This window comes from Epinephelus moara, chromosome 9, assembly GCF_006386435.1.
Source record: "Epinephelus moara isolate mb chromosome 9, YSFRI_EMoa_1.0, whole genome shotgun sequence".
Taxonomy (NCBI): Eukaryota; Metazoa; Chordata; class Actinopteri; order Perciformes; family Serranidae; genus Epinephelus; species Epinephelus moara.
Window position 1 is genome coordinate 14,712,733 of NC_065514.1, and position 20,287 is coordinate 14,733,019.

The 20,287-nt window shown below is 41.5% G+C and overlaps 1 protein-coding gene across 1 annotated transcript in view; it reads left to right on the plus strand.

Moving 5' to 3' along the window:
• Positions 1–3,559: 3,559 nt before the first annotated feature.
• The window catches only part of LOC126395521 (uncharacterized), a 40,420-nt gene continuing 23,692 nt past the window's right edge, over positions 3,560–20,287 (plus strand). Inside the window, exons 1-9 of the mRNA XM_050053061.1 lie at positions 3,560–3,981; positions 5,768–5,845; positions 6,118–6,202; positions 7,573–7,608; positions 8,805–8,944; positions 9,181–9,304; positions 10,861–11,005; positions 11,456–11,560; positions 19,676–19,803. Coding sequence (XP_049909018.1) covers positions 3,792–3,981; positions 5,768–5,845; positions 6,118–6,202; positions 7,573–7,608; positions 8,805–8,944; positions 9,181–9,304; positions 10,861–11,005; positions 11,456–11,560; positions 19,676–19,803 — 1,031 coding nt within the window. The 5' untranslated portion in view covers positions 3,560–3,791. The remainder of the gene's footprint in view (positions 3,982–5,767; positions 5,846–6,117; positions 6,203–7,572; positions 7,609–8,804; positions 8,945–9,180; positions 9,305–10,860; positions 11,006–11,455; positions 11,561–19,675; positions 19,804–20,287) is intronic.

Genomic DNA, 20,287 nt, shown 5'->3' on the forward strand with positions numbered 1-20,287 from the left:
TGTAGTGCTTTTTGAATGACTTGGTGATGGTGATGAGCCTCTATGAAATCGTGAAATATGCTGGCAATCTCCAGCGCTCTGTGGGCATGATTTGCACGCGTGCAATTAAAAAAAAATCACAACTGATTGTGTCCCCCCCAAACTTGTCATCAGATCTGCACCCATGGGCACAACGTAACACAGGGTCAATTGTAACATGGACTTTTTATGTGGTTACAGAATTCCACAGAGTTTGGACATGTTTCAGCTGAGCTCAGTGACAAAAAATGTTTCTAACAGAAGTAAATTTCTTTGTCAGACTTGTTTTTCCGATTACTGAGCTGTCTATGGAAGCCACTGAATCCAACCATATATAATCTTAATAACTGTCATGTTGCCTAAAACACAGCACCATTTTGAGCTATATGACCAATTCCCGGCAAGTGTTAGCAAGGCTAGATAAAACTTCCACCAAGCGGGGTTAGTTGTGACACGGTGTGACAAGGCCTACCGTGCATTTTCTCTATTTTTGCACTTGAAACTCATGTTCAGTTTGAACTAATGACCTTAATTACATGAGATATACCTTGTATTTTGAATTTGCAAAAACTCAGGTATCTGAGGATTACCTCACAGGCCGGCCACAGTACATCAGGGTGGATGGCTGCTTATCTGAGGTAGTGTCAAGTAACACCGGGGTGCCCCAGGGAACTGTTCTGGCACCATTAAGCCCGTTTCCACTGAAGAAGTTCCTGGTACTATTGGGGGGGCAGGAACTACTACAGGAACGTCCTCTCGCTCGGCCCTCTCAACCACCGTGTCTCCACTGAGAGCGGAGTCGGAGGAAGGTTCCTGTAAAGTTACGGGCTCTGGATGAGACGTAATCGTTGCGTGACTATTTTGACCGGGGCGACGTAGGGATGCCGTTAGCCGTTAGCCCTTAGCAGTGTCTGTAATAACTCACTAAATGGCCTGTGAAAAAAATATTTTTTCCAGCGGATGTCTTAGTTACAACATGATTGAGCTAACTGGAGTAGTTTCATGTCGTAGCCGACAACGGGAGGCTTTTAACAGATGACGTCCTGATGTTAGCTTTGCTGCTGCTGTTAACTGTTCCTGTCAGCTGATGCTTTCTAGACATCGTGATTTCCCAAAACTGAATAAATACCACACATAGCAACACAAAACTGCTTTGCTAGCTCAATCATGTTGTAACTAAGATTTCCGCTGGAAAGAATAATTTTTTCACGGACCATTTAGTGAGTTTTTTTACATGGCGGCGACAGCTATATGAACGAGCTAACTCTCGTCTGCTGAGTTTTAAAAATGCCGGCTATTTTGTTGCTTTCTGTTGTCGTCACATCCCTCCTTGAGTATATCCAATCAGCACCAAGTAAACCCCAAGCCCCAGCCAGGAGTCTTTCGGGGCCGTTCTGAGTACCTACCCCGAGGCAGGGACTTGTTTAGCCCCTGTAAAAGTTCCGGAACTCTGTCCTTCGGGGGTGGTTCCTGCGGTGGAGACACGCACCAACGGCCCCGGCCCTGTAAAATTACCCCGAAGTTCCTGCGGTGGAAACGGGCCTATTCTTCTTCACCCTCTACACCTCTGACTTCCACTTCAATTCTGGTTCCTGGTTCCACCTCCAAAAGTTTTCCGACGACTCCTCTATAGTCGGATGCATCAGCAATGATGACGAGGAGCAGTACAGAGGAATGATTGAGAGCTTTGTCGCGTGGAGTAACCGAAACCACCTTCAACTCAACATCGGCAAGACTAAGGAGGTGGTGGTGGACTACCGGAGGAACCGGAGGCAACTTGCCCCAGTCACCATCCAGGGCGAGGAGGTGATGGTGAGATGGTGGACTCATACAAGTACCTTGGGGTCCACATCAACAATAAACTGGACTGGACTCATAACACAGATGCTCTTTATAGGAAAGGACAGTGCAGGATGTTCTTCCTGAGGAGACTCAGATTGGCGTCTGTAGTGGGCTCCTGAATACCTTCTACCAGTCTATGGTTGCCAGTGCACTCTTCTTTGCTGTAGTGTGCTGGTGGGGTGGAGTTAAGACTGGTGAGGTCAACAGGCTCAACAAGCTTGTGAGGAAAGCCCGCTCTGTGGTGGGACTGGACCTGGACAGTCTGGAGACAGTGGCTGAGAGGAGGGTGAAGGACAAAATCTGTGTAATCCTGGACAATCCTTCTCACCCTCTGCACGATGAGCTGTGGCTGATGGGCAGCTTATTCAGCCAACCAACGGATCATCCCACCCAGTTGCAGGACTGAACGATTCAGACGCTCCTTTGTGCCCACCGCCATCAGACTGTACAACAGCAGTTTGGCTTAAGCTACATCCAGCTCTGAACGGACTTATTTTGCATCTGATCAACATGACACTTGACGCTTTATCTACCAATTGACACCTTATTTTATTCGACACGTTGTCTGCCATTTTTTGTCACTTTATCGATTTTATCGATCATTATTTCTAATTTTTTATTTTTTCTCTTATCTTATTCTATTTAAAGTCTTTTTGTCTTGTGCTGCTGTGATAATTTCTCCTCTGGGGATCAATAAAGTATATCTTATCTTATTGACACAGTTTCACACTCTTGTCAATATTCATATATTCAGAACTGTAACTACAATACTTTGACATTAGTGATGGCCAGATGAAGCCTCATGAAGCATTTTCTTTATTTTCTGAGCCCACTAGATGGCGCTTTTTGTTCAACAAAAGGTTTAAAACACACTGAATCGCCATTCATTGAGACTCTCTCTTTAAACCAAGAGTGCCATCTAGTGGGCTCAGAAAATAAAGAAAATGCTTCATGAGGCTTCATGAGGCCATCACTATTTGACATGTGGATGTAGGTTACCCAATCTTTGTCCATCTATGGGTCCATCCATTGAATATTGATGATAGACTAACATATGGATGGATACTAGTGATGGCCAGATGAAGCCTCATGAAGCATTTTCTTTGTTTTCTGAGCCCACTAGATGGCGCTTTTTGTTCAACAAAAGGTTTAAAACACACTGAATTGCCATTCTTTGAGCCTCTCTCTTTAAACCAAGAGCGCCATCTAGTGGGCTCAGAAAATAAAGAAAATGCTTCATGAGGCTTCATGAGGCCATCACTAATGGATACCTGCACAGATACCTATCCTTTCCCTGATGTAGATGGAGACCTGCAGTATATAGATGGAATTGTATTGAATTAATTGTGTTAAACAGGCTTTTCCAGCAGGTGTTACAGTTACAATTAACCCCACCCATGGGGTACGTCATAGCATTTCACTTCCGCCACTTATTGGTGTAATTGTAGAAGAAAGTTAAGTGCTAGAAAAAACAACAACTGTTTATTTGTAGAGGAGATGTGCATGTTGTTTGAATAAAACAAACAAAATAATAATCTGAAACAGTTTTAATAACATTTGGCCCAAACTAAAATGTGTTGTAGCACAGCAGCTGCATAAGTAGAAATGACAGTAACAGATTCACGGTAACGCATCAGGAAGAGGAAAGCTTAAATTACGGACATCACCTGAACGCGTCACTCCCCGGTGCAGCGTTCAGAGGCAGAGCAATGACGACAGTGAGATTGCAGTAATATGACACAGGTAGAGCCTTGCGGATTAAAATGATTAACAGGCGATGACAGCGGCGCTTACACACAACCTGGACCGAGTCTCAGTAAAGTTCACAGCCGGTATCCTTTAGGAGTCGATACCATCTCGACTGAATCCACCTTTCAGCTTATTTAGTTATTTATTTTTTATCGAAAGTGCGTCTCCACCGTCCGAGCTGGATGTCTAAACTACCAGGAAATGCCGGTGTGTCGGTGCTCGGGGACAAGTCGCTGGAGTTTTACCGGGACCCGGTGAGCTTCTGCCAGCAGAGGGTCGAGAAACACCGGAGCAGAGTGTTTCAGAGCCGCATGCTGAACAGACCCACCGCCTTCATCTGCTCCGTGCAGGGGATGAAGGAGCTGCTCTGTGGTATGTTGTCTCTGTGTAATGTGTGTGTGTGTGTGCACGCGACAGGTGAGCGCCTGCATCGTAGAGTTCACCTGCGTGTTGTTGTCCCAACTACAAATAGGCTAAAACACCTGTATTTAAATGGTGATTAATAGCCTTTATAACCTGCGCAATTAATGGTCATTTTACTTGATATGATACATTGTTGGTTTAATAATGTGTCATTACATAGACACATCCTCACAAGGAAATTAATGTGTTTGTATTTCTTTGTGAGCTCATTGTGACCTTGTCTTCTTTGCCTCAGGACTCAGGTTCTACACCCAGGCTAAATAACAAAAGGGAAGTTTCCTCTATGGAATATTGCTCACCCCGAGATTAGTCTGATGTGTCATGGGACACACTCGTGATGCTGCTGCAGGGGAGTCAGGATGGTGATGAGAGTTTTATTGTCGTCTGCTACCCTTTAAAACAATGTATTAGTTGTGCTATGAAATATTCTAATAATTGTTAACCTAATTGTAATGTCAACATAAGTTACATATAAGAAGAAAATCATTCAGGAAAATAAGGGGAAAAGGAGGTTAAATGAGACTCAAATAAAGTTTCAATAAACTCACATTAAAGTTCAGTGTAGTTCATTATAAGTCATGGTATAAAGGTTTACATCACACACTGCCTTTGAACCCTGAGCAAATTGGTGTCTTTCAAAAACATGGGAAGGAGGCAACAAGCAACTAAAGAAATTAATTAAAAAATAAAAATAAACACAAGAAAATATTTAAAAAAAGAAAAGACAGAAAGTTAAAAATAAACAAAAAAGGAAAAGAGCAGAATAAAAGAACTTAAAAACTCTAAGAATTCTGCAACAAATTTTTTTATAGTAATTTATTTTCCTTAACCGCTTATCCTGTTTGGGGGGCTGGAGCCTGTCCCAGCTATCCCAAATTCACCTCCCTAAAGGAGACTGTGTGTGAACACACACTAGTGTTGTCACGATACCAAAATCTTTGTTTCGGTACCAATACCAATATGAATTTTGATACATTTCGATACTCTTCGGTACTTTTCCTAAGGAAACGGCCTTTTGGATACAAACCTTTAGAACAATAAATAGTAGGGGTGTGACGGTACCAAAAAAATCATGGTTCGGTATGTACCTCCGTACGGACATCACGGTTTGGTAACTCAAATGTTCCACCAAGTTTGTGTTGTCTCGTGATGTCTCCCTTTGCGAGGCAGACTTTCTCTTGCCTTTTTTCACGTGCGCCAGCTGCGAATGTTGATACAGGTGTTGTCATACACACCACTTGTGCAATCTGTGCTCCAATAGGAACAAGAAAGGCGTTTGTGTGCATAATTGAGTAAAATAAATTAACTAAATTAATGAATTGAATCAATTTCAAAGTACCGGTATTTTCCAAATGCAGTATAGTACCGTTTGGAATACTCTAGTACCGCGGTACTATTTTAGTACCGGTATACCGTGCAACACTAACACACACTGCAGTCTACAGTACTTACATATTTCATAGATATGTCCAACCTTGATTTTATTTGTTTTCCTGTGTCATTTTGAAGTTACATGTTGTGGATTTGGATTTATTTTCATTATTGGTATATTGTTACATTGGAATTGAATAACTTACTCTTCAAATGAAGCATCATCAATATCTCTTCCCCTCCTGGCTGCTAGCCTGCTTTGTGTTTTTAGCACTGGCAGAATCAAACCCTGACATGGACATTGTTTGAGTGTGTGAACACTATGTATGTGTGTTTGTGACAAAGTTTACGTTGTGTGTTTCAGATAAATCCAACGTATTTCTGAAGGATCCAACTGACTTGATGACCAACGTGTACGGTGACACCTTAGTCACCACTAACGGTAAACACATGCACACATGAAAACCTCACAAACAGCATCAAAAGAGAGCTTCTGAGGTGGCTGTCAAATATTACAGTATTAAACCTGCAGTTATTAATCGACAGAGGATGAATCTGCAGCAGTCGTAATAATTGATTTATTTATATCTCTAAGCAAAAATGTTTTTAAAAAGTTACATACGTGAATATTTTCTGATATTTTTAGTTTTAGAAATGTGCTTAAATTCAGCTCTGCAAATATAAATATGAGTAACTTGCATCTGTGTGATTCAGGTGAGGAGGCATGTCTTCTCCGCCTGTCTCTCACCACCCTGTTCACAGGAAGTTGTTTACAATCATCAAATGATTACATCACCAGGTAAATACAGTCATTTTATTACGTATAACAGTTTTTCAGCAGTAAATGTGAACTCTGGTATTTTTCATCCTGGACCATATTTTCACATATTTTTGTGTGTAAGTGGCTAATGGAGACAGTAATCTTTGAAACTAGTATTGAGTGAGAGGGCTGCAGCCGGCAGCAGCAAGGGAGGCTGCAATGTGGACAAACACTCAGGGTGTGTTTGCATCATCAATTTAAGTCCACTAAAAGTGCTTCTTTTTGCCACTGACAGGCTCAGATTGTTATAAAGTGTCTGACAACTTATGGAAAGGATCCCTACAGAGATAGACCTCTTTAAACAGTAAGATCGTTTCTGTTTAACTAGAAACAGCTACAAAATCACTGCTGTCAATCCCACCAGACTCCATTTAAATAAATTATCATTTTATCATCGTAAAACACACTTCATTCGTGTCAACAGAAACAATATAAAACTCACAACAACCGCTTCGGTTCATCTTTCCACTGCTCTAACAATCACCAACTGTGGTTTGGTTGAAATAAACCCTTAATTCACACAGTTAGGTGTGAAATTATACTGGCTCTATACACGCTAAAATTACTGTTTTTTTTAAATGGAGTCTGGTGGCTTTGGCGATGGTGATTTTGGAACTGTTTCTGTTTAAACAAAAAGGATCTTACTCTTTAACAGAAATGTTTATTGCTGTAGCTAAGTGTCCATAATGTTGTCAGACACAACAATCTGAGCCTGTCAGTGGCAAAATAAGCACATGGACGTACATTTATGGTGCAAACATGCACTGAGTGGTTACATTGCAGCCTATTTCGCCACTGCCTTCTGCAGTGGTATTGCTCAGTACTAGACAGTATAAAAAAATCATTGTTCCCATCAGTCACTTAGACACAAAAACTTGGGAAAATAGGAGTCCAGGATGATAAATACCAATCCTACCCTTTAATTCATGTTACATTTTGTTGATGTGGATGCATATGTGTTGATATGTGTTTTATGACCTGGAGAGTGACATGGTTCTTCACAGACAGACTTGAATTTCATTATTCTGTATTTAGAGCCTCTTTTCTAAGAGCATGATGGCACCAAAAATAGTGGCAAATCATTTGTGACACAACTACAAAGCCTGTATTGCTGCAAGAGTTGTAACATGTCCGTCTATGTCAAAGGTTTCTTGGGCAAACACTTACCATCTGTGTGTTCAACACAGTGACCAATCCCTACAATCATAATACTGTGTGCACGCTTGTGGTGCTGTGACATTGTACAGAATGTAGCAGAGTGCACCAACAGGACGTATTTTTGACAAAGGCTGAAATGGAATGACTGTATTTAATGTGTGTCTGTTTCTTTTACCCATTTCTCTCCACAGTGTGTGTGAGCGCTGTCTGAAGGACCTCTCTCTCAGGTAACACTGAACGTAAACCTCCAACACCTAAAGCATTTATATGTTTATCTTTTGGCAGATGCTTTTGTCCAATGCAATGGACAAATAGTGTTAGAAGGAGTACATTTAAAACAAAAACATAAAAGGTATTTACTGTAGATACAGGGTGTCTGCAGGTCCTTGAAAAGTCTTGAAATGTCTTAAATTCAATTAGATAAATATATTAGGCCTTAAAAGTCATTAAATGGCCTTAAATTTGAATTGTAAGGTCTTAATTGCTGCAAACAGTAAGCAGAATAATAAGAATTGCCTGATATCCCAGGTAAAATGCCATGTTGGGCCAGTAAGTAAATCCAGCAACACGCTTATCTAATAGGTCAAGTGGTACAAAAAGGACAGAACAGGCTGAGTGCGCCCTACTGCTTTCATCTTAGTTTTGAGTTGCACAAGCACGGTGCTGATCAGGCACTTCAAGAAAAGTAAAGACAAAGTTTAGGAGCTGAAGCGCAAGAAAGCATTTAAGATAAGATAGACTTAATTGTCCCAAAGGAAATGAATCTTGGATACACGCAGTACCTGCTGTTAAAGGATACAAAAAAGTTATACATACAGTTCTTACATATATACAGCCCATACACAGAGCTGTCCCTCCCTAGTCACAATCCCACACACACTCAGTATCTACAGCACATGCACAGACTGCCACCAGCCAAAAACTGCACGCTGCCCATACCTTCACTTATCCTGGAGACAGGAGTTTAGCTGGGTGGCGTTGGAGGATGTTTGATCTGACTACTATTCTTACCTGCAATTTTCGAATAAGAAAAAGATGGTTTGTCCAAAAATTTGGTTGAAAAATATCTTGAAAATGTCTTAAAAAGCATTAACTTCAAGTGTCTTGATACCTGTAAACACTCTGAGATAAACAATAACAACAGTGACATAGAAACAAGGTTGGAGGGCTGGAGATGGTGTGTTTCACTGTGTGTGTACACGATCAAAACAAGTACACAGCAGCCGTAACATGGTTTCGTATAGTTGCAAACGAGCAGGAAAAATGATAACCAGCTTAAGTTTCACTCTCATGTTTCTTCATATTACTGTAGGCTTTGATTTCCTATCTTTAGTTTGTCTTTGAGGGAAGTTTCAGCTTCATCTGTTCTCATATATTTACATACAGTTTCATGATGTGTGCTTGATTTTTGTTTCCATTGCAGTGGCCAGCCGGAGTGTGTGTACTCCACCTTTAAACGCCTGGGGACAGAGTTGGTGTTGGGCCTCTTTCTGAACGTACGAGCGGAGGAGCAGCCTGAGCTTTTTCAGGAAATAATGCAGCTCTGCACCCAGCACTGGCATGGTAGGGACACACCGATGTGCTGTGTGTGTAGTTAAAAAATGCAAACAAACTTCTCTAAAAAGGGTTCATGCAAATTCTTCTACTCAAACGCAGCACAGTCAGCTTTGTTGTTCTGTAATACAGTGTTGCAACATCTCCCACTTCCTCTTTTATTTCAGTTCAGTAAATATGACTTTTTTTGTGGGTTGAATCCTCTTTGTATGTTTCCTGAACACCTTCTGTCGTTGCTGCTGCAGGTCTGATCTCTGCTCCGGTCAATGTGAAGGTTCCTCTGTGGTCGTCGGGTTTCTCCACCGCTCTGGAGGCCAGAGACAAACTGATGGACATCATCAAAGACAAACTGGAGAATGACACACAGGGGTGAGATTGCATGTGTCACTGTACCTCTGTCTCACTCACACAAACACAACTTTCCCAGTAGAGACGGAAGGAACCACCTCACTGCTTCTCTTTTTCGCCTGTCAGTGTCTTGCATCCTCTTTCTTTCTTTGTTTCTTTCTTTGTTCCTATCTTCCTCATTGCTTGTAGAAGTACAGTAGAAGCTTAGATACACAAAGGCTGTGTTCAAAATCACCTACTTTGCCTACTTTACTCAGTATGTCCTCTATGTACTACATACTGCCTACCAAATAAACCATTAAGTATGCCGTTACCAACAGATTGTTCACACTGAAGTAAACTCAAGCAAGACAGTCGTGACGGCAGGTCTGACCCAGCCAGAGGCTCTTACATCTCCAAAAATGTTTCTGTTACTGATTCCTGATCAGTTTTCTGTGTGGGGAAAAAGTAGGTCTACACTGTTTTTCAGCTTTTATTATCTCTCAGTCTGAACACAGTAGATGAAATGAAGAAATATTTCTACAGCATTTGTTTTCATGTGGGTTTTCTTCCTCAAAGAAAAAAACCTGCCAAGCTTGTCTGTGTGGTGCTAATGTTATTATATCATTAGTAATGCTATTATAATATGATATTTATCCTCAATAACAGACGTGCTGCTTGGTTGGAAGCCTAGAGTGTCAAATAAATGGCATTCCTGGAATTTAAGCCCATGTTGTGTAGACAGTTGGAGTGTCCACCCTTAACTTGAAATGATCATTTTACAGACATTACAAGCAGCACTGTTGTTATCTTTCATCATGTAATGAGGCCACACTTGGGACTGTTTCTTCCTCTCTAACATGACTCCTCCTTGTTGCAAGTTTCCAGGAGAGTAGACGCAGGACTTGGGCATCATTTTTTGCAATGCACAACTGTGAGAAAAGCATGCCGGCATTGATAAAAAGAATTGATAAGGTCAGAGGCATTTGATTCTGATGGATCAGACAATTTGGGACCAGTTCTCAGTTCTCCTCTCTAATGCAGTGTAAATGCACGACATACTCAATTTACATCATGCTTAGTATTAAAGTTTTTAGTAGTTTGTATGATGCACAGATTCAAACAACATTCAGCTTCTACTTCTTGTTCCTGCTCGCTGATTGTTCACCAGAACTCATGTTTCCATTAGATTGTTGCACAAGTTTTTAGTCAATTTCTGGAGGTCCTCCAAAATAAAATGCCCATTACCCTGCCTGCATCACTCTCTGCCTGAACCTTGGACTCCTGCACTTTTCCCTAAAACCTGCCTTCTTTTGCTGCTCTCTTAAATCCTATTTGTCAGGTGAGAGCTTTAACATTTGAAACACATCTTTGAATTGCAGAAACATTTCCCGCTTATAATTGCGATGGCTCCTTCTTTTTTTGTGACATTCTTACGCAAAGAGCTCTCTCTCTGGGTCATAAGTCAGAGGCTAGTCGAGGCCGTTGATCTCTGCTCGGGCATTAGCTTGTTTATTGGGACCATGCTATTAATGATTTGTGGAAAGTGGAATCTTAATCTCACTGTTGCTGTCTCCTCTCTGCCTCTCCGGCTCTAGTTTTGTCGGCTCCCTTGGTTCTTTGCCGCTGCCAGACTCAAGCTCTGCCTCCCAGCATCTCCTGCTCTTCATCTCAGCTCTGATCCCCAAAGCTCTGGCATCGCTGCTCACCTCCTTCACGCTGGCACTCAGTGGAAACAAACAGGTATGTAAACACAGTTAAAACTGTGTGTGTTGATGAGACAAAACAACAACAATATGTGACAGAAAGAGATATTTACTTTACACAGAAATCATACAGGTGGCAAGTTTTGGTGTGATTCAGTGTTCACACAGGCTTTGAAGCTTTTGGGATTATAAGAATTTGGTTTAACAATAACAAAAAATTGAAGCATGCCCTTGACTTCAAATCCATCATCATGATTCAGCTATTTGCATTCGTAGATCAGCACTTATCCTAAGAAAAATAAATCTGTGATGGAAACTGATATTCATACAGCACAACATGTAAAATTAAAGTCATCGCCAGTATTTATTTTCTTCCAAAACAAAAACGAAGCCTCTAAAATAACCATATGCCACAACTTTTCTTGCTCAGTTTTTTCTGCTTTAAATTAAATTAGCAAACAAAAATCTCTCTCCATGTCATGAGAAGACTCGTCAGCGAGCGATGGAAGACCCTGACTACCTGCGCACAGTACTGCTGGAGGTTCAGAGACTTTGGCCTCCTTTCATCGGTGGACGCAGACTAGCTGATCAGGTAGGACTCTTCGTGCTTTTGATTATCATGTCAGCTCCAGTGTCAGTTTTGGGACCTTCTTTGGGGCTGTCAAGGATTCAAGTCTTGATCAGACAGATCCAGATTTTTGCAACTCCAGTTTGGACAAATTTGAACTGATTACTGACCAGAATGTTAGCAACCAATCTAATCTCAAAAGCGCGCTCTATGTGTGATGCTTAATTGTTTTCACATATCGGGTTTTGAAAAGTCTTAATGCATTTCCAGCAGATGAAAAGCACTGAGCTGTTGTGTAAAGACCCAAATGAAATGGGACTCCAACCTTTTTATGCTTCTCTTTTTCGGCACATAGTAGATTGTCCTAAAAATCTTAACTTCAGTGCAACTGTGGAATTAGCTACCAATCCCTGGATTGTTCACATTAAATACAATATAGACAGCAAAAATAAGAGCAAGATAGAGCAAACTAAAGTAAGTACAACCCATCTAATATAGTCTTTGGGCTGTTTTTTGTTTCTTTATGGAGTGCAACTCACAATAAGAATCTTTTATTTATCTGATTTTATGCAAATATTTTAATTTGGGTATTGCAAGGCTGTGCAATGGCCAAACTATTAATTTAAAAAAAACCTCCACTCAAAAATGTGATTTTCTTGTTTATGTCCCCTAAAATGTCCAACCTTGACTATACTGGCTTGTGTCTCTGTAATGTTTCTCACTAGAGAAGTGTTTTCAAATTCCTCTAATGAGGGTGGCGATGTCTGCAAATCTGAGATTGAAACATACGCCGGGCATGCCAGTTTTAGTATGTCACTATTACGAAAGCCAATCGCTGTCTAATACAGGACACATACTGTATCTACGAGGGAACAGACTTCAACACAACACTGGCAAAGAGACCTGAACCCTCCAGCACAGAATGAACATGTCTGAGTGTGAGAGATAGCATTAGCATTGTAAAAGATTTGACACTGAACATGGTAAGATGAGCAGTTTTTGGATGTAAACTGGATCCTGGAGCTTCTCTCAACTATCTAACAAACACCTCACCAGAGCAGATATTATTGTATATTTTACAACCATTAATGCTTTGTCGGCCACTGTCAGTTAGCATACAAACTAAAAAGCTAACAAAAAACATGAACAAAGACGCTAACTACACTTACGATTCACATTCGTCTGCTGAGTTGCTGATTTTGGTGCACAAGAGACTCCCCATCTGAGTCTGGGTCTGACCCAGACTCAAACACGTACGGCTGATTCTCTCTGATGTTTCTCTCCCTGATGGCGCCCTAGTAGCTCACCTTGTAGAGTGCATACCATCAAGGCTTAGTCCTTCTTGTAGCAGCCCGGGTTTGATTTCAGCCTGGGCTCTTTGCTCCATGTCATGCACTGTCTCTCTTTCCCTTGCTTTCTTGTCTCTGTTTTCACTATCAAATAAAGGCAAAACTCCCCAAAAATAATTCAATCAAAAAAACTAGCGAAAGCAGAACTGGAGAAAGTGGAGACTGGAATCAAAGCCTATGACAAACAACTGTGGTGAGCAGGGCAGAGGCCAGATCTAGAATTTCTCAGTGTGGGTCAAAGAGAGAGTAGACTTGCTTAAATATTATATAGGAATACCTTGTTAACCAAAATATTACTATCAATATGTGTATACTATGAAACATGTCTGGAGGGGGACTTTAAGGTTTAATCAAGGATTAACTGATTCAGCAATTTTCATTTAAAAGTGGTGGTGATCCTGTTTATCGAGATCTCATATAGTTTTTTTTCTTGTGTCACCTTTTAGGCCTTCCTACATCATTAACAATCAGAGCCTATAATTCCCAACGGGCAAACACTCACCAACAGACATTGATTAACTGAAATAAGCTTCTTTCAAATTACCTCAGAACGTCTTCTCAAGGGTTAACCTCACTGCAGGTAATGTCTGTGCTGGGTTCAGCCCAGAGCTGCCCCAGAATCTACCACCCAGTTGTGGCACTGTGGATCAAGTAGAACTCGCCACAGTCTTTCTCCGTCAAATCTGTCATAACAAAACCATAAACCTTATCTAATATACACTGTGACTGTGTGCTTGAAGGATTTATGATAGTCATTGTTGTACCTTTAATGTGTTTAGTTTGGCCTGTAGTCTACAAACAGTAACACAGGCCGGTGTGTTTGCTGTTTTCTGTATTGCTCTTCTTTCCTCTAGATGGCGACATATTACTGTAGATGAAAACCTCCTCTACTATGAGGTCCTCCCTCCTGTGTGTACTACAGAGTATCAAGAGCTCAGGTGTTGGACAAAAAGCACAAACACAGTACACAGTAGATTATTTTAGCCCTGCACTATACACCAGCCATTTTGCATGAAGTTTGTTTCAGCTTCAGTCAGTGGACGTCTGTGACAAGCTCTTTATTTTTGAGACCATTTCCTCTTGCAGCATTTAATAATTTTGCAGCGTTACACCTGGGACAGAGACCACAGCAAAACAAAAACGGCTACATAAGTGTGTCCTGTTAGATTTATAACCACTCTTATTTATGACGGTTTGTAATGTCCTGGCCCATATGAGCATCATATCCAGCAGGCCTACTGTATATGTTACAACATTGATATTCATTCATTAAAATAATCGCTTTCTGGTTTGACATCAGCACCGTCAGCCAATAGAATCACACATTTTCTCAAAGTCCCGTCTCCTGATTGGCTGGCTGCTTACTCTGAGGGCTGCCTCCGCTTCCTCCTGCGCCAGCTGTGTTTGATCATTATGACCTCATCAAACGGCCTTATGCAACGGCCCAATCAGGGGCATTGATCTGTCACTGCGATTGATTGGCTCCACTTCCCCGGAAGGAAGAAGGGGCGGGGGGGGGTCTTTGGCGGTGGGATTGATGTGTGCTGGTGACACTGTGAAGCCAAGTGGAAAGTCATTCGCCACTTCTGGGAATCGCACCAGCACAGTTTGATTCCTGACGGGCCTCACTGGAATATGGGGTCATGATGTGTGTGGTTTTAGAGAAGTTCAGAGAAGTAAGAACTCCAAGAATACGACAACAAAAACACAACTATGCAAGGTGGATTGGTTATTATTAGTGGAGGAAAGACTATTAGAATATCGATGCTAATTCGAGTAGACAAGAAACTTTGTGTGTGATTAACAACTTTGATTTTTGAAAATACAAAGCACATCAAACGCACAAACAACTGCAACAACAGGGCAGCACACTGTCAATAATGAAGTTTTGCTTTTTTTTGTAGCAGTAAGACCCGTAGAAGCAGGCACATCTTTTGGCATCTTCGCCTTTATTGATAGGACAGCTGTAGATTGGAAGGAAAGGTTGGAAAGAGTGGGCAAATGACATGCAACAAAGGGCCACGAGTCGCAGTCAAACCAGGGCAGCTGCAAAGGACTCTGCCTATATGGGGCACACACTCTACCAAGTGAGGTAGAGGATGCCCCAGAGACGGGATTTCTGGTACAACTTCCCCAATTTCTAAGGTGTATAGAAAAGGAAAAGAAGTCTAAAGAGGTCGAAACACCAGCAACACTTGTAGTATATAGATCAACTTTATTGCTATACCTTATTGCAAGACCTACATGTTTTGGCTTGTGGCTGAAATCTTGCAATAAAGTTGTTCTTTAAACTACAAGTGATCAGAAAATATTGTAGGTCCTAATAACTCCCAACAGCATTAACTTAAAGAGGTAACAAATAAGAGCTTGGCGCCACCTAGGGTCAGTGGTGTTGTGTTGCACTGTCGCAACGACCAAATTGATCGTGGGGATCAGAGATAATCAATAAAATGGGCTGTAAAGCCACCAGTATACGTCTATGTATATGTAGAATGAGAAGGTGTGTGGACACTCTACTAAATAAATGAGTAAAGAGACTGAGCAACAATTATCAGATTTATATGAAGAAAAAACAAATAGTAATGCAAATAATTATACCAGAATGTACAGTACCAGTACAAACAACTCACAGTGAATTATACCAATATGCACATGTCAACAGTCCCCATTCTAGAATAAACTACCGTATGGAAACGACGCGGCCGGTTGGAGCTCAAATTGAATGGAAAACAAAGTCCAGTGTTCACTTAGCTGGGCGTAACTTAGCTGGGCGCTGTCCGTCGATAGCTTCCTCCGTGAGAAGAGAACAGAAGGAAGGGAGGGGGGTATCACTGTCCGAGGGCTGCCGTAGAATGGCAACGAGGATGTCAGCCAACCAACACTCGCTACCCGGTCCCTGGCTGCGGCGATTTGCGATGCTGGCCAGCTAAGAATCAACTAGCAGCCAGTACAGTACAGTCCTCTCTCATCTAGCTAACATTTAGCCATGTTACTTACTGATCCATTAGAAAGAAAGCTAGCTGGACATTGGTTTTGAAGCCTCTTTGGTCACGGAGCTCCCTCCATCTCTTGAACGCCTGACTGAGGTTTACTCTTGTTTTTCCTCTTCTTTTATCACTCTCCTTTTTGCTTCCTCGGACAGAGGAGCTCGTTTTCTTTTGCTAGGCCGTTTTTCTCTTGTCTCCAAATTTTATCCGCGTTTCCTGCCGTAAAGCAGATTTTTCCCAAAATTTCGGCACTGGTGGCAGAAGCTTATTGCAAAGCCACTAAGTAACCTATGTAAAGTAAATAAAGTCCTAAATAACCTAAATAAAGTCCAAGAATCTCTGATCACTGATCATACCCAAAAAATATGTATCAACATAAATGGATCTTTTCCTTTCTAGTCGTCCAACCACTCAAAGAGCTTTAACACTATATGTCACATTCATCCATTCATACACTGGTGGCTGAGGCTGCCACACAAGCTGCCACCTGCTACTCAGTTTAAACACACTGGCAGACCGATGGCACAGACATCGGGAGCAATTTGGGGTTCAGTATCTTGCCCAAGGATACTCAGACATGCAGACTAAAGGAGCTGGGGATCAAATGGCTAACTTTCTAATTAGTGGATGATCCACTCTACGTCGTGAACCATAGCCGCCCCTACACTTAGGACTAGCAACTTGTTTCATGTGAAAACATTTGATAGGTGTGGCACTGTAAATCATGTGTCAAGTGTATGAGCTGATACACAAGAGTTCTAGAGGTGCTGCTTAGATCAATGCTGTGGAGTTCCTGTCCCATACCTTTTCTACTGTCTGTGTCTTAAAAGATAGACAAGAGTATTTGTGTTGATAAGTACTCATGTTTAAGTACAAACATATCTCTTTTGAAGACTATTGTCATCTGATTAGTGACACTGTGAAAGTGCCAATGTACTTTAAAATTGGAGTTTATGATGAATCAAGATAGACATGTAGATAGACAGACACGTTCTCATGCAGTCCTTTCCAATGCTTTCCATAGGGAAGTGTTTTAATATTACATATTTAACCGGAAAGAACAAGTAACAGTTGCCTGTACCTTTGGAAATGCCTTTGTTCAACCTCAAAAGCACTACTAATACAAAGAAAACCAAGGGGGAAGTGCTGGATGTGGAGTGAAGCGTTGATGAGATGTTTGTGTGTGCAGGTAGGGGTGTAAGAAAGAGATTATTAGTATTCACAATCAGGTGGAAAAAGTAGAAGCTCCATCCATGTGAAACTAAGATATGCAAGAGATTTTGCAACTTGTGTGTGTGTGTGTGTGTGTGTGTGTGTGTGTGTGTGTCTGAGAGCAAGAGGGAGAGAGAAATGAAGAGCGACATCTCTCAGTGAGAACCAGCAGAAAGAGAGAGATTTGTAAAAGATTTTCCATTCCAGCAGAGAGGCAGAGAGAAAAATGAGAAAGAGGGAAGAGGGAAGAGAAACAGTGATCATGTTCAGTGGCAGTCCATTAGCGCAGCTACTAATGGATGTAGTGAAAAGGTGAATTAAAAGGGCAACAATTGGGTAAGTGGTCTTTTTGCCCCAAGGTGGCTCTTTTAGTGAAAAATCAGCAAAAGAAATTTTGTTTGAAATGGAATTGCAGTTTATATTCAAGCCAAACATCAGTGTTGAAGAGGTCCCCCATTCATTTTGCTGCAAAGGGATATTAATAGCATGTTCTTAAAGTTGCGTCACTGCAGTGTTCCCAGCTGACTTTTTGTTAGTGAAAAAGCCCAGTCTGCTCTGATTGGTCAGCAATTCTAATTGGTTTGGTTCCATCATGACCATATGACATAATCTGGCAACTTTAGGAGCTAGTGCTAGCTATTTTCATTCGAACGGAATTGGTAACACTGGTCTCAGCACCGTCATTGCAGCCACAGAATGACTGCGAGTCAAGAATAGCGGTACTTTCTACAATGGCCATCTCCAGTAAAAGCTTCTAAACACAATTGGACATGTTCCAGCAGGAATATGATCCAAAATCAGGGAGAAATTAACAACTTGTTCAATTGAGTTAACATGTTTCCCTAATGTTAGCATGTAGCTAAATGTAGCAGTGTAGGCTATGTAATGTAAACACTCGAAGTAGCATGCCCAAAGCAGGTGAACATGTAAGGACATGACGTCATTTCTTAGCCAAAGTAGAAAATAAATGTTGGAAAACAGCAGAGATGGGGGACTCGAGTCACATGACTTGACTTGACTCGAGTCAGACTCAAGTCGCAAATATGATGACTTGAGACTTGCTTTACTAACTTTTTTTTTTTTTTTTTAATTTGTTTATTTTTAAAAATGGGACAGAACATCTTAATGAACATTAACAATGTAAATATGTAAGAGATTGTAGCCAAGCGGCTAATTTCCATCCCTTGTCCCTTTAGCAGGTAGGTGTTCAGGGAGTTGATAAAGGACTCGACTTGACTTTGACTTTGTATTCATGACTTGAGACTTGACTTTGACTTCAGACAGATGACTCGAAAGGACTTGGCTTTAATTCAGTATTAAAGGCACGCTAAGCACTGTTGGGCATCACTTCTGTTTACGTTCAACAATGTTATCCAACACAACGGACCTAGCTCGCCCCCTCGTCCTCCGTGACTCTGTCATGAACGAGTGATAGCTGCTAGTTAACCTGGATTACACACCTGTTCAAGGGATAGTGCACCCAACATGAAAATTTACCCATTGTCTACTCACCCTCATGCCGATGGAGGCTCAGGTGAAGTTTTAGAGTCTTCACAACACTTGCGGAGATCCAAGGGGAGAGGAGGTAGCAACAAAACTCCACCTAATGGAGGCTTATGGCGCCCCAGATTCAAATGTCCAAAAACACATAATAGAAACCACAAAATATCTCCATACTGCTCGTCCGTAGTGATCTAGGTGTACTGAAGCCCCGACATAAAAAGGTGTTTTGAAAAATGTAATTTGAACTGTTTTTAGCCTCATTGTAGCCTGTAGCTGTAACTGCCTCACGTGTGCGCACTTGCGCGAGACTGTGAGACATGGGCACTGTGTTCATGTGTGTGCTTGCTTTCGCTGGTCTCGCGCTGGCTGGTTGGTGCAGCCTGGACCCAAATGTTTTTGTTGCCATTTGCGGAGCCTGGGCTGCCTACAGAGACCGGACTTATTCAGAGGACATGTAGCTAGCTGATCGTGAGGAGATGTTTGCTGTATGTGACTTGACTTGACTTGCTTGACTTATAGCAGGGACTTGACTTGACTTGCTTGACTAATAGCAGGGACTTGACTTGACTTGCTTGATTCTCACCACAACTAACTTGGGACTTTCTTAAGACTTGAAGGTAAAGACTTGAGACTTGCTTGTGACTTGCACATGTGTGACTTTCCCCCATGTCTGGAAAATGGTCTGAAGTCGAGGTTTTTGCTCGCAGGGATTATTTTTATATACGTTTACCTTATTATTTGAAACTTTTGCCACATTTAATATGAACATCCAACACTGTAAGATTATACGTCAGAAAATAAGGAAAAGCAAAAAAGGTCCCCTTTAAAATACATAGACATTGTAGATGTGCAGCATTGGCATGATTTCTCAGTTTATAAATGAGAGATAAAATCCAGACTCAACTCAATGAGCAGTGACTTCTTTGCAAGAGTAGAGAACACACTTTACTAGAATATTAGAGGAGTCTTTATGACTCTTGTAAGGAGCAGCTTACTGTCCAACATTTGAATGTGCATTAAACTCTTGGTGCACTGTCAGTTGATTAAAATTAGATATACTAATGTGATTTCTCCCTCTGTGTGTTCAGGACTCCACACTCGCAGGGTTTCGTGTCCCAAAGGATTATGGTGTGATCTATATCAGCCACTCTGTACACCGCGACCCAGAGGTGTTCCAGCAGCCAGACGACTTCCTGCCGGAGAGATGGAGCGGAAGGTGAGGATCTTAGATTTGTCCTTAAGTCTGTCTGTTCATTAAGCTTAGATGTCTTTACAGGAATGGACTTATGCTTCCTCCTTACAGTAAAGAGATTTAAAGTTAGTTTATATAAGAAGAAGATGAATATGACGCAGAACATACACAAGCTGTAATTTTAAAGTGATGTTTATTGCAAAAAGCCCCAAAGACAAGAAGAGCAATACATATAAAAAATTTTCACCTGCCACTTTATCTGTTCAACTGCTGGTTAACGCAAATAGCTAATCAGCCAATCACATGCCAGCAACTCAGTGCATTCAGGCATGTAGACATGGTCAAGACGACCTGCTGAAGTTCAAACCGAGCATCAGAATGGGGAAGAAAGGTGATTTAAATGACTTTGAATGTGGCATGGTTGTTGGTGCCAGATGGGCTGGTCTGTCAGAAACTGCTGATCTGCTGGGATTTTCACACACAACCATCTCTAGGGTTTACAGAGGAT